The sequence below is a fragment of the Dendrobium catenatum genome, unplaced genomic scaffold (assembly GCF_001605985.2).
Source record: "Dendrobium catenatum unplaced genomic scaffold, ASM160598v2 fragScaff_scaffold_1391, whole genome shotgun sequence".
NCBI lineage: Eukaryota > Viridiplantae > Streptophyta > Magnoliopsida > Asparagales > Orchidaceae > Dendrobium > Dendrobium catenatum.
This window is the reverse complement of record NW_021319853.1, coordinates 234,672-250,082: the sequence shown is the minus strand read 5'-3', so window position 1 is coordinate 250,082 and position 15,411 is coordinate 234,672. Positions and strand designations below refer to the sequence as shown.

General features: G+C 36.4%; 1 protein-coding gene across 1 annotated transcript; it reads right to left on the bottom strand.

The window, feature by feature from the left end:
- Nucleotides 1–1,454: 1,454 nt before the first annotated feature.
- Nucleotides 1,455–7,612, bottom strand: LOC110098332 (elongator complex protein 1). The gene is made up of 5 exons (XM_020825142.2): nt 7,303–7,612; nt 6,531–6,845; nt 2,544–5,623; nt 2,288–2,389; nt 1,455–1,959 (listed from the first exon to the last, which is right to left on the bottom strand). The coding sequence occupies exons 1-5, from the start codon at nt 7,459–7,461 to the stop codon at nt 1,647–1,649; spliced, it is 3,969 nt and encodes a 1,322-aa protein (XP_020680801.1). The 5' UTR covers nt 7,462–7,612; the 3' UTR covers nt 1,455–1,646.
- Between the last annotated feature and the right edge of the window lie 7,799 nt (nt 7,613–15,411).

The following is a 15,411-nucleotide window of genomic DNA, read 5'->3' as shown; positions in this document are numbered from 1 at the left end:
TCTTAAATATTTTGTATTTATCTTTTTTAATCTATATTAAGTCTTTTTTTTTAATTATTCTATGTTTAAATGATTTAAGATGAAACTCGCTAATTAAAATTATCAATTATAAGAAGTATATATAAAATTAATGTTAATCCTTAACATAAATGTCACATGATGATGCCTCGATTATTCCACAAATATTTTATACTAGCATCTTATAAATATTAAAAATTTAACTGGGTTTTTAATAACCATCTTATACTAATTATGATCAGAAAACTAATTAGTAAATCTCCTAAACTAATTTTAATCGATGTTCCGAGAAAAGAAGGTTGAATATGAGTTGGCTCGACCAAAGCACAAGCTCACTTGACCTAAACTAGAGCTGCATTAATTGCATTAGAGGTCCAGCTTGATCCCCCATCTAGGAAAAATTATTAGGTCCTACCACCTAACGTAGAGATGTGTCCTCTTATTGCCAAAAAACTCGATTTTTGCTCGGTATTGCTAGGTATTATTTGGTAATAACGAGGAATATCATCATGTGAAGACCAATACCGAGCTATATCGAGCAATACCGAGTTATGCAAAAACATACCGAGTTTTTTCTAGGAGAAACTAGGTATTTTTTTGTATTGCTCGGTATAACTTGGTATTGGTCTTCACATGATGATATTCGTTGTTATTGTTTGGTATTGCTCGGTATTTGCTTGGTATTTCTCGTTTTTAGTGCGATTTTAGCTATGAGAGGACGCATCTCTACGTCAGGTGGGAGGACCTAATAATTTTTTCACATCTAGCCTCCACAACTTGGTTTCGTGATAATTTCACAAAATAAAAGGCGAATTCCAAATTTTCAAATCCTTATACAGCAAATTTGTTTATTTCCAATCACATCAAAAAAAAAAAAAATGGCAGTAGTAAGAACAAACAATCATATCGAAACAAAAAAGAGGATTCATGCATCATGGGAATCAATCTGATTTTTTTACAATGCAAACTCAATAACAGGAAATTCAAGGGTTACATTAATATAAAATAAATAAACCATAACTGAAATTTAAGTTTTTTTTGCATTTAATTGGAATAAAAATGAAAAAAAAAACTAGGACATGAAAGAGGTGATTTCATTGTGAAAGCGTCACAGCAGCATCATAACTGCAGGAATGTTGTCATGGCAGAGGAGGTGCGGAATGAAAAATTATTCTGTGTGGAGATTGGACGCAAAATATTGTCCAGAGACCAATTAGAATGTGCCATGTCAGCAATACTGAGTTGCGATACCGATCAAGCGGTTACATGGCGTATTCCGGTTGATTTGTGGTTTTTTACTGATTCTTAAAGTAATTTTTTAGTACAAAAATTAAGAAGCTGTATCACATCAAACGAAGTCTTAGTGGGATGGGCAAGCCGTATGGCATCATACACAAATTTTGCCTAAATTAGACGAGTTCATAATACAAAAAAAAAAAAAAAAAAACAAATGAGTCTCTAATTCATCAAAATTTTTCCTGGTAGTACAAACTACAGAATTTGACTATAAAATATTAATTTATGCTGCTAACCATTATGCAGTTAAGTATTACAATTCCTACCTTCAGCAACAGAAACACCAAATCACTTTGAATAAATAGGACAGAGATCCAATCACTTTCTACCTGCTAAGGAGGAGTCAATACTTTGACATGCCAAGAATGGGCTTTCGAATGCCATGATCCTCTTGCTTGTTCAACATAGTTGTTCAAAGTATGTGTGCTTTCATCTATCTTGTCAGTAGACATCGTATCTTCTGCAAGTTTAACAGCCGAATATTGAGACAACTGGAAGTTATCTCCTGAACACTGAAGCTGGCGAGCAATTTCATCCTTTCCCAGCATCAAAAGAGCTAACAGTAACGATTTAAGCTCCCGAATAGCGCCTTCAGTAAGAGCCATGCCTTTCAAATGCTCAATCAGTGCCATCTCCTCTCCAGGGCTGCCATTTTCCATATATTTATAAGCCAAAAAAGCAATCATCAAAACCAAACGCAGCAAAAAAAATGATGAGTAAAAAACCTTTTGAACTTAATTTTATGCATTTATGAATAAGGTTTTATTTGGGACAGCTTTCTTTCTGTGCTTCTTAAAGCCGCTTCTTAGTACAAAAAATTATTTTTGTACTAAAAACTGCTTTAAGAATCAATAAAAAATCCGTCCCAAACGAAGCCTAAATCGTCATCAATTTAAGAAAAAGAAGAATACAAAACAAAAATCTCAACAAATATGCATGTCAATGTGGAAACTCCAGCCTGTTTAATACCGACCTTCCAGCGCGAATTTTTCCTCCCTTACTTTCTTTGCGTCGTATTTCTCGTGCCTTCCTAAGGGTCGTGGAGGCGGTCGAAGTAACTGAATCTTTAGCAGTCCTGCCAACAGCCAAGTTTTTGGATGATAGATTAACAGCAGCAAAGAAACTTTATAATTCAAATAGTTGATTGGCATGTCAAATCAGTAAAACAGATTTTCAAGAAGCTACTTGGTACAAAGCATGGGAATTCAACTACAAGAAAGATGAAATACCTTGTGGTGTATGCACTCATCTCACTGAAATTGCTGCTAATTTCAGAAACACTATCATAATCTGAAATTTCTGTTGATCTGCCTTCAGATTGAATTTTAGCAGAAAGTAGTATCCTTCTCTGGCGTACAGCTAGGTAGCGAGCTAAGTACTTCCCAACTTTTTCGAGTGCCTCCCTATAGTCAGACATTAACGAACTCGCACATTCCAAAGCTGCATCTTGAACATGAGATTTTAAATCCTCCCTTTGATGCATATGAGTGATTCTAAGAGCCTCTTCCCATTCTCGAGCCACTATGTAATACCCGACGCATCGACCAACATCTTTACAATACTCCAATGCAATCCTTGCAGCCTCAGCTGGCTTACCTAGTGCTTGAAATTCTTCAATAAGTTCGTTTGCCAGTAGAATAACATCTGCTTCACACAGGCCAATAAGTGCAGCTACTGTGAGCACACCTTTCCAGTCACCACAACTCCTACAAGCTTTCAAGGCCTTCTGATGAGAAGAACAGCACAAATAAGCAGAAGCAGCATCTTCAAAGCATTTTTCATTATGAAGATGATCACCCCATGCCTCTAAGACTTCTCTTCTCTTTACATTTTTGGCGAACAGTTGAAGGCCAAGTGGAAAAAGTTGTGGATTATTCTTCATGAGATTTAAGCATTCTTCATAATGGCCTTCACCAGCTGAAAATATATGTTTCAGTGCACTCTCATACCTTTGCAACCTCAGATCAATTGTATACCTCATGATAACAGGCGGCAAATTTTCCAGTTCTTTGAGATAGGGAAGAAATTCTTTAGGATCTTTTTGAGAGTTCAATGCAACAATGGCAGCAAGGTTTAGGTCATAAAGGCCCAAAGCAGTTTCAAAGACAGCTTCAGGATATGCTAACCATAACAGATGCTTCAAGGATTCTTCAGCAGAAGGGTATGATATCCATTTAGCATCATGGACACCCAATACTTCCATTTCACGGATAGATTTTATTCTCTTAAGTGCTTCATCTAAAGCTGGTGGCTCGTTGCGAGCTAAAGTTGTCAATATACAGAGCTCTCTAGCTGGACTTTCTTTTACTTGTTCTTCAAGGGCTTTTCGTATTGCCCGCAAAACAGAATTTACTTTTCCATCTGCTATAGAAATAGAGCTTTCCATTTTTGCATTGGATGTTTCATCAAGTATTGACAAAGAAATGTAATCTTTATACAAACTATCCATGACATTTCCACCTTTTATTGAAGAAACAAATTCCGTGACATAAGCAAGATTATCAACTTGATTAACAAACTCTGCAGCTGATTTTACAAATGTTTGCCAGCCAAAGCAGTCAATAATGAAATTAAAATCTATCCTGTGCCTCCTCACCATAGACAATGCATCTTTGAAGCGTTTCTGCGTTAATGCATTAATTATTGAAACAAGGACCAGTTTTCTGGGATAAATACATTCTAAGCTGCCCCGATTAGCTTGTAAGATGACAGCAGCTTCATCTCCGTGCAGGGTTCCAATCAATTTTGCACCCTTCTCCCACATATTAACAAAGTCTCTATCGTTATCTTGTTTATTCTGCAAATTATTGAAGTCTTCAATTTTCATTTCCTTTTTTCCATGTAAAATATCTTCAATGCTAACAATGAATAGCAAATCCTGCTTGGTAGTGAGAACAAGATGTGTAATTTGCTCGGTACCACCACAACTACTAGAATATAGTGTAAAGCTACTGCAATTGTTGTATAATATCCTCTTACCAACCTGTAGCTTACCTTGGTAGTCAAGCCCGAAAAGTAAAGTCTTTACCATGCCATTGTCACAAACACTAGCTGCTTTCATCCAGGGACAAGATGCTGAAAATCCACATATAGGGTCAATCTCACTAAGTTGTAGTAGTCTTCTTGGTAGAGAGGCATTGGACGTATACTCGTAGATAGACCCGCCGTCATTCTGAACAAAAGCTGATGCCTTTTTACAAGGATTTGGTACAATGCCAACAACAGGCCCTTCTAGAGGCAAACTTTTAGAGAGGATTGCATGCCAACCAGAAGAGTTTACTAGTTCAGGCACAGAATCCTCTGAGCATACAACTTCAATCTCCAACAAAGAATATTTAGAGCAGTTCAATTTTTGATGAAGAAGCTCATTCTCATGTTGTGAAGGTGTTGAGAACAAACCATATTGGTTGAAAGATATGCCAAGTAAGAGGTGAGAATCTAACCACATGATGTGTGCAAATGTTCCCAGTGTGAAATCCAACCTTGAAGTTTCAATGACAAATTCTTTGTCCTCAAAATGCTCCCAGGATTCTATCCCTGGAAGCTCCATAATACATAAACTACCATCTGCAAGGCTTGCAGCCAAATGGTTCTTCGAGCTGTTATAAAGGAAAGCAACATCCTGAATGGCAGTTGGAAATTTCAAGGTGAACAGAGACATGGGAGGTGGAATGAGGGACAGATTCAGAGGAGAAACTAATAGTTTGGTGCCATCAACAACCAACGCAGTTGAATTCGCTGTTATAGCGGTGATCCACACAAAACTGTAGGTTGCAATTCTTCCATGGAGGGTCCAACAAATGAGAGTCATTGGCTTTGTCGGGTTCCACATGAACTTCACACCTTCTCTCTTTGAGTATCTTATTTCTTGTTTCAAGTACCAATGGTTGTTCCCGAAAAACCAAATTTTAATAGCATCATGCTGCGCACATGTGACAGAGGTAGCAAGGAGGTCAGAACTACAATTCCATCTTATGAGGTTGATTTTGGCTGGCTCATCTATGCATAAGGAATTCCGTTCAAGTCCATTCTTCTCAAAGAAAACTATAATTGGGTTAGTTCCAATCTCGCAATTATATGCCGTCGCCAACTTGGCACCGCTCGGCATCCAATCTAAAGCTTCTCCTACAAAAGCCTTAGCTTCTGTCTCAGAATGTAACATGCCGGATTCACGCTCCCAAATCTTCAACTTTTTCGATGAACATTCATGAAGTCCCCCAAGAGTAGCAAAATACTTCCCATCACCTCTCCAAGAAATTGGGGCATAAAATTCGTAAGGATAACCATCTACATCACCTATGGCATTATTCTGGTAATAGATCGAGAAAATTTACAGTTAAGATAAACTAACTTATATTGTATAAGTTATCTCAAATATCAAAGCATGCTCTGCACAAATATATATCATGCATCTGATATACAAGCAGCCACGTACTCAATACAAAAATCAAGTGCTCCCACTTATATTACTGTAATCAGTAATGCATAGCGAAGGGAAAAATGAGCAGCATTAATGAGCTTGCTGTGTAAAAAGTAGGCAAATCTAGTTTACAAAAATAGAATTTAGCTGATTGGCAAGGGAAGTAAAATAAGTGCATTAGAAGAGCTTTGCGGCATAAAATAGTGATTGGCAAGGGAAGTAAAATAAGTGCATTAGAAGAGCTTTGCAGCATAAAATAGTTCATAGGTAGCTGAAGACATAAACATGAAGTCATTTTGACTGCCACCCAAGAAATATAAAATGAAAACCGGATTGGGTTCATTTAAATAAAAAAAGGTAAATTTATAAAGATACAAATTTGAGGGATTTACATATATACCACTGTATTTCATGCTATTTAGTATTTACATATCCAACACCTAAAACTTTAATATTACATGCCTAGCATTCATATAATAAATATGAGTGCATAAAATGAAATATTAAAGTTTATAGGGTGGTATGTGAGGTAAGAATGAAATATAGGAGTGATATATTTGATATTAAAGTTTTACGGGAGTATTAACTATGAAATATTAAAGTTTTAGGTGTTAGATATGTAAATAGCATGAATTAAAGTGGTATGTATGTAAATTCTCCTAAAAATTTCAATTCCCTTCCACCTAAGAGATAAAAGTAGCGCCTTTATGAGAAAATTATAGCAATAGTTCAGCATGACCCAAGGCATTAGTACTATCAGAAAGGCTTAAGATTGATTGCTTACTTAAATCATCACCTTTATGTTGAGATCAAATTCATGTAAAACTTCCCAATCATTAGTAATCACAAGTAATCTCCCTATTCCAGAAGTTATGGCCAGAAGAGCTCCATCCGGACTGCCTGCAATGTATTTCACACCACCTTCCACTCTACCAACAACTTCAGTTGTACTGTCATCCACAGTATGCAGTATAAGACATCCATCGGATGTTCCAAGCACCAAAGCCTCCTTCTCCATCAAGTAATCCATAGCAGTAACGAAGTCCCCAGGCTCTAGAGTAACTGGAGCAATTTGAGGTGATAGGAGAGATTTGTTCCATGACTTACCTTCCTGATGCATGAAAATTGAAAATATAAATACAAAGATGTGGTTGAAGGAAAAAAAATGTCAAGCAATGAGTTTGGATAAATAATAACAACAAAATATCAAGTTCATGGTCTGCCATGACAAATATCAATTTTCTGAGCACAAAATCTACCCCCAAACCGGAAATTAGGAGAAGAAAATAATTTAAGAAAGGTAATATGCCATCAAGGCCAATGATAAGAAGTAAATATATTGCAGTAAAAAATAATAAGCAAATAACTGCTAATAAGCAACAAAAATTAATTGGTTAGCAAGCAATCTCAGGCACGCACGGCTAAAACTGCAGATCTCCTGAACCGATTTTACTTGTTTAAGATTGGAGTTAAAAAATGGTCTTTACCTATGCTCCGTAAGACCATAACTAGAATAATTAAAGAGGGTAAGGCAAAAAAATATTGTTTTTATGAGATATATTGCTTACATGAGACGAAGGAAGCTCAAAAAAGTATAAGATGTTGGCCGACGAGGCGAAGAACAGACGGTTGTGCTCGATATCAAAAGCAGAAATAAGAAGAGTTTCCTCTTCGGATTGCAAGCCAAGTTCGAACGAAATGAATGAAGAAAGCTTGAGGTTTTTCATCTCTATCTGCCCGACTACAATATGAGAGAAAGTGGGCAAATCCTGGTTTACTCAGAGATGCGGTACGGAGCGACGAAAGAAACTATGGCGCCAGATGCTACGGAGACAAAGAATATGTAGAAGGTCGGCGGCGACGAGCGACGAGCGACGGGCGACGAGCGACGGGCGGCGGGAGTGGGACAGAGAAATTCTGGAGATCGAGGGCACCCGAATCGGAAGTTGCGCCGCGGTAAGCACTGAACCGTGTTCGCGCGAGCCAGAGCGAGATCGGAGATTCCGATAGTGGAATATTGGGTTAGGGTAAACCAATTTGCATTTTTAAAAATTGTTTTATAGATACTATCCATATTCAATTAAATTAATATTCAAAATATTATATTTATGTGAAATATAAGTAATTAAATATATAATACATATTTTGTGCTACAATATTTGCAATAGCACAAAGAGTTTATTCCTAAAAATAAAAATGCTAAAATGTGGAAAGATTTTCGGCTTATGAACTTAATATCTTATAAAACTATCTTTAAAATTATTGTTCATAGAATTAGTCTTTGTTTGCTTAAAATCATTTCTAAAAATTAATTTGAATTTATTGAAGGCATGATATCCATCTTAAAAAGCATGAGCATCATTAAATGTTAAAAAAATTACACTGATAGAGTTGGAGTTTAGTATTGTTGCGGGCTAAAGTATTCGAGGCGGTGGAGTGAGTAAATTTTTTTTTTCTCAACGATGCATGAATATCCAACACACAAACATAGAGAGTAAAGTAAAACACTCAATCTTTTTTACGTGGAAAGCATGAAGAGGAAAAAATCACGGGCCTCGCCCAGGTGAAAAGATTTTACTAAATTTTGAGTGAATTACAAAGGTTGACCCTTATCTTGACTTATAGGCGATCAAATTACATTAGTTTGGAGAGTTAAACAGATGTTTGACGACGGTTGGACAAAAGTCTAACAGCGTTCGAGTAGAAGTTCAGCTGATGGGGAATGATCCGACAAAGGCTTGGCGGCCAAGCAGTGTTCCGACGACTGTCAGGCTAAAGTCCGGCGATGGTCGGCGGTAAGGGGCCGGGTTGAAGTCCAACGGTGGTTGGTGGCCGCGCAGAGATTTGACGACGGTCGATGGGGATTCGCCAACGATGATGCTGGAGATGCATAACTATACATCAAAGAGATGCATAAATATAATTCATACTTGATTCGGAGTTAAGTGCTGTTATCATGTACAAATTGATTTTCTGATTGCGAAATGTCAATTTTATTGTAAAAATCCTATATATGTAGTAAATAAATTCACTACAGGAAAATCATTAGTTATTGATAGCCAAAATCTGTTGATAACCATGAAATTTAGTCGAAAAATCTGATTTTTTTGGCAGAACTTCATTTGACGGTAAATCACGCATCGAAATTTTATTCTGGCGGACTTACCGGTAGAATTCTGTCAAAAAAAGCAAAGTAGAAACTCCATTTAACTGGTATTAGTTTTGACGTTTTATCCACCAGATATTTTATTGCCAGTATTTCCGGACCAATCCAACGGATATATGCTGACAGATTTATCCAAAAGAAAATCAGTCGGAAATACCAATGGCAATTTTTGTCGGAATGTCGATACATTTTGTCACATCAATTTTTTGGTGGAAACTGTATAAAAAAAGTCAACCCTCTTAGGAAAATATTTTATGCAACATAACCTGCATAAAAATATTCCAAAATATATTCATTCAAACATAAACATTTAACCATAATCATCATCGAACATTGAACATAAACATTTTAAATTCATTGACCATTCAACAATGGAGAACTTCGGTGACGGAGGCAAGTGATGGAGCGAAAAAAAAATGAAGTGAGAAGAGTAACACCACAGAAAGGGAAATAGTGCTTTTTGCGGCGGATTATTCTCCATACCTATTTACAGCAGAAATTCCACCGGATATGTTTCTTCGTGTTTAAGTAAGATAGCCGAACTTCTGTCGAAAGTGTCGCCGTTAATTTTTGATGTAATTTTCGTCGAAATCAAATGTCGGTTTTTTACACTCCAGTGATTTTCCCTCCAGTAAATATCTAACGGACTTTCCTCCAAAAATTTTGACACTAATTTTTTGATGGAATATCCGTCGATCATACCGCCGCTTATACCGGCTAACAATTATCCGTCGGAAAATCCAACGATAAGGAATCATTTTCCTATAGTGATTTTAGTTGGAATTTACATATGGTATTTATCCTATAACTATTTATCTACTTGATCACTTAGTTTTGTGATGCCATCAATATCAAATAGCACTGATAACGCAACATTTGGCTAGTAAAGATGATATCCATATTTCCCATGGATATATATTATGCTCATATTAATAAGTGATATCATGAATATGATGAGCTCATGATTTATAAATTGAGTGAGATTTCTTACCTAAGCCAGTAAATCCCTTTTCTCCTATTTACTTTGGCTAAACATAGAAAGGATTTAGGGAGTTCAGAGAGAAAGTGAGGAGAGAGAAAAAGAAAACATAGATTTGGAGATCACGATGTGATTTTTGGCAGTCGATCTTGTTGGGATATTTACTTCATCTCGTCAAAGGTGCTGAATGATCATTTTGGCCTACCTAAATAGCTTAATATCTAATCCCACTTTAATACTTTATTAAAATCCTTTTTTTCCTTAATACATATTCGCACAATAGAGACATGCTATGGAAATTTGAGAGAAGTGAGGAGAGAAAATATAACTTGGATTTTGGAGGCCGTAGAGAAATTTTCAGTCGGAGCTATTGGAAATTTTGCTCGTCTCATTGTAAGAAATCATTACCTTATTTTTTATTTTAATAATTTTATAATTTTGATATTTTTTTTATCAAATTTGTATTTTCATTATCAAAAAATGAAAATAATTTTGTACTAGTAAAACTTTTACCACATAACTTTTAATATGTGATAGATCTCGTCAATATGAGCAATTTAATTGAAACATATTGAATTTTTAATAGTTCAATTGGAAGATATAATTTTTTGAAGTAAATACATAACAAATAAATTTGATAGATTTTTCCATATTTATAATTTTTTGCATTTCATACATGATATTGTCTTACATTGCATATAAAAGATAGGATTTATATGCAAGCAAAGAAGACCGACTGTTAACATTATAATGAATATGCATTTGTTGTTTAAATATAATACCTTACACAAGTGAATAGACTCATGAGCTTTTCTTTAAATAAAAAGTTGATAGTGTAATCCAAGTTGTATCATGTAACTGATTGACTAAATTACTCCAACATGTAGAGGGTGACGACTTTTAAATGATTATTGAAAGTCACCTATAAAAATAAATGATTAAAAGAAAAATAAAATATAAGATGAAATTTACAAATTGATAGCTATAATAGATAATAGATGTGTAGAATCTTGCTCTTGAGAGGAAGAAGCACTTCTTCTTGAGTTCTTGAGGACGAGGGAGGGAAGAAGAGAGGGAGAGAGCCAAATTCAAAAAACTTTATTTATTGGCCACCTTATTACAGCCTAAAGAGCTCCTAATTATAGAAACCTAAAAGCTATACAAATAGCAACACCAATGGTAATACAAGCCATACAAGAAACCTAAACAAAATATAATCCTAAATATATGACCAATATCCAACAATCTCCACATTGGTCCTAGATTTACACAACAAAAGATTTGTTCCCAAAGAACAGCTAAAGAACAACCCACCGATTTTGCTCGCCAATAAAGTCCACCGGACGGTTAATAAATTTCTTAAGAATTGCTCCACTGTATTCTTTAGTTTCCTACTTCACAATATCTATCTCCACCTCCCGACAGATCTTCTCCTGTCACACTGCATCCCACACACTCAAATCCGAGCACCAACTGTGCCTCACTTCCGTGCCCGTGCATCCACCTGCACCCTGCGCCTCGTGCCCGTGCCCTGAGCCTCCAACTTCACTCCCGCGCCTTGCACTCATGTGTTCTGACTCAAACCACTTCATGTACATATCCACCCATGCATTAAGCCTTGCGCTTTCACCTGCGCTCCACTCATGATAATCCCACGCCCTTCACTGCAGCGTCCGGCCAGCGCCCTACGCGTCCTTTACCAGTGCCTTGCGCTCCAATGCAACCTCCTCATGCACTGCACTACCTCGCACCTCCAAGCGCCCCGCACTCCCTGCATTGCTCCCCAAGAACATGCCGACTTCACCTCAATGTCTCCAAGATTCCACCAGAAGTCCAAAACTCGACCTCAAAAAGATCTAATCCGATCTTCTGTTACAAGATCATAATTTCAAGATCTTTTATCTTCTCAACTTGCTGGATGACTTCCGATGTCACCATGACATCATCTTATGCATAATCATTTTCAGAAAAGAATTCTTGTTCGTTTCTTGGCACCACGAAAGAACACAGCCTGTGCAACGTGCAATGCACACCTTGATCAAATCCAAGATCAAGAGTCTGTTCCTGCCTCCAGCCTTCTGTGAAATTGAAACAACAAAGACCTTCATCTGGACTTGTCGATCTGCGTAGAACCGCACAGAGCTTCCTCTTCTTGGATCTGTCAAAGTCCTCTTTATCTGCACCAGCGAGCCACCAAGCCTCATGGACCGAAGCCCTCACCAGGTCGTGATCAACGTGCTTCGCTCTGCCTATCCCGCACGAGTCCTCCCGTATCCGTTTTGCTTGGTCCGACGCCCATGACAGCTCCCCTTTTCTTACGATTAAGATCGAACTCCGCTTCAGCTCGAATGCCCTATCTCTGCCCTTCACGTGCGAGCCTTTCACACCCGCGCAAAGCTAGCGACTACCGCATGAAGAAGCCATGACCAAACCCTTTCTTCCGCGCAGTCTTCTGTTTGCGGCAAGAACTAGACATCCAGCCTTCGCCACCCAACTGGAAATAACCCCTTCCGTCTCCGGCTCCCTCACACAAAGCTGTGAACGAAACCAACTACCGCCAGTGTCTTGCACAATGGCCAGCAGCTTGCCTTTGCCTAGTGCCCAGTCTGTCCAATCTCCATTGCGAACTTCAGATCGTGGCACCAGGCCGCCGCCAAAGCCACCTCCGGCTTCTCTAGTCAACCACTCCCTTCTCCGAGCCTCAACACGACTTCTTTAGAGAAGAAACCTCCTCTCTTCCACCTCGAGATTGCCACCACCGTGGCTCTGATACTAAATGTAGAATCTTGCTCTAGAGAGGAAGAAGCACTTCCTCTTGAGTTCTTGAGGATGAGGGAGGGAAGAGGAGAGGGAGAGAGCCAAATTTAAAAAAACTTTATTTCTTGGCCACCTTATTACAACCTAAAGAGCTCCTATTTATAGACACCTAAACGCTATACAAATGGTAACACCAATGACTATATAAGCCATACAATAAACCTAAATAAAATACAATCCTAAATCTAGGACGGACCAATATCCACCAAGATGTATGAAAGAAAATAACACATTAAAGCTTTATTGTCCTGTATTATTTTATATTAGCTAATTTATATATAGAACTAAAATTGTATTAGTAGTATAATTGGTATTAGAATAGTTGTTAGAGGAATCCGCTTGTAACTAAAGCTATAAGAAGTGATTATGAGTTGGGTAGTATAGATTTGTCAGTTTTGTATTTCATTGATTGAATTGCATGTTGAGTTTGTGTGTTATTGATTAGGAATGAGAATTTTATCAGTGGATAGATAGACCCTATTGATCAAAATACACATAATGTATAGAGTGCAGCAATAACTCCAGTGAGTTCTGAATGTTTGATGCCGCTAGCTAGTGTGCTTGCACAGGCTATGAGTGTTGCTTATTGTAGATATGTGGGTCATAAGGAGTTAGACAAAGACACACATATATAGATGTTTCCTAAGTTAAAGTCCCTATTGTTTAAGGGAGCTATAGAGCCAAATGCAATAGATGATTGATTATTAAGGATAGAGAAGATATTTAATAGTATGCACTACCTAAAGAATAAAAAGGTACCACTTTTAGTGTTCCAATTTGAAGGAGAAGCATAAAGATAGCGTATAAGATAGCAACGAGAGAAATTTCATGGAAAGATAAATACAGAGATCATATGGATAGAGTTTGTTGATGTTTTCATAGATTGATTTGTACCTCCATCAGCTTGATAGCAGATACATGAGGCTTTCATGAGATTGGAACAGGGGAAGATGATAGTGATGCAGTATGAGGCGGAGTTTATAGCACTGCCTAGGTATGTACCTCAATTAGTTAATACTGCTAACAAAAAATGATACAAGTTCTTGAGAGGATTAAAGAAAGAATTGAGACATCCACTTGTAGTGTTGAGGATTTAAAAGTTTTTAGAGCTAATTAAGAGAGCAAGACTAGTGAAGAATGACTTGGATATTCCATAGTTTAGACATGTTATGTGCAAGAAGAGATCGAGAGATGATATAACTAAGAGAGAAAAAATTGTAAAGAGGGATAGATTTTCAGAAAGCATGAGAGGATCTGCATTTGAGTCAAGTGTGGGTGTACTAGAGTACTCGATGTGGTAAGAGATATAGTGGACCATGTTTTCTAATGACTAGACAGTGTTTTAGATGTGTGCAGCGAAGACACAAGATGGTAGATTATCCACTACAGTGATAGGGGACATGATTTGGATTCAAAGGGGAGTAAGCCAAGTAAGGCTATAGACAGAGGACCATGTGCTATAGAGAATACAATGAAGGGTCTAAGAGCAGTACATATGAAAGAAGAGTTCAAGAGTGATTAAAAGTTAAAGAAGACTTACACATTTTGCTACATCAATACTACCACATGTACGACCGAAAGTTTATAGTTTGATCCAGCAGGATGATAGGAATGTGCCTGTAGGATCCAGTGGTAGAATTTATAATCATTGAATTGATTGATTAGTAATTTTCATATTATATTTTGCTTGAATGGTATGTGAGAGTATGATTATTTTGAATGAACTCATGATTGATTACATGCATTATTTTGGAGGTTTTAAACGAATTTCAAATTGATTTATTAGTTTTGATATTTGTTTTGAAATGTATTGCTTTATTTTGAAGAATTTACGAATTGAGTTTATTTCTATTAATCTATTTTATCTGTGGAAATGTCGAGGGCATCATTTTTCTAAGATGAGGAGATTATAATAGCCTGTATTTTTTGGGATTTTAAAAATTATAAAAATAGATCTATAAATTAACTTATTTTATTTAAAAAATACCGGTGAAATTGGTTTGCAAAATGGATACCTAACTATCCAAAAATCTCAACTTGTATCGACAAATGTCAATTTCTTAAGGATTCGCACAAGTGTCCAAAATACAATAATATTTATCTTATAATGAAGACAATTTATGATTTGGACTTAAAATGATTCATAAAAAAATTATTTGACAGGGTTAAAATTTGGATCAAGAAAAACTTACATACACACGTTAGCTCTAGCACGCGGATGGTGGTGAGTATAGCGCCCCCTTTTGCTCTGATTTGAGTTTATTTGGAGTTGGAATCAAATTATTTGTAGCGTCAGTAAGTTCTTCTCGTTGAGACGTTTAATTTGATTATAAATTTGTTTAAATCAAAATTTGATTATCTTGAATTTAATTTTGAAATTTTCCAATTCAAATATTTTCTCAAGATTCGTTAAAACTTAATTTTTGAGGAAATTCTTATAAGATTTACGCCCATCTATTGGTGAAATTGGAGCAATTATTAAAAATTATTAATAAGATTAAATTATAGTTTTGATTTATATCTTATATTTGACTCAATAATAAATTAATGTAATTAATTAAAATATTGAGCTCATACATTAAAAAATTAAGCCGAATAAACCCCCTAATTAAAATAAAAATACATTAGTAGCACAATAAAATCCTTAGCCTTACACAAATTATTTTTATATAAAAGCATTTTACTTATGGTTTTATGCCTAAATCCATCCGCCAT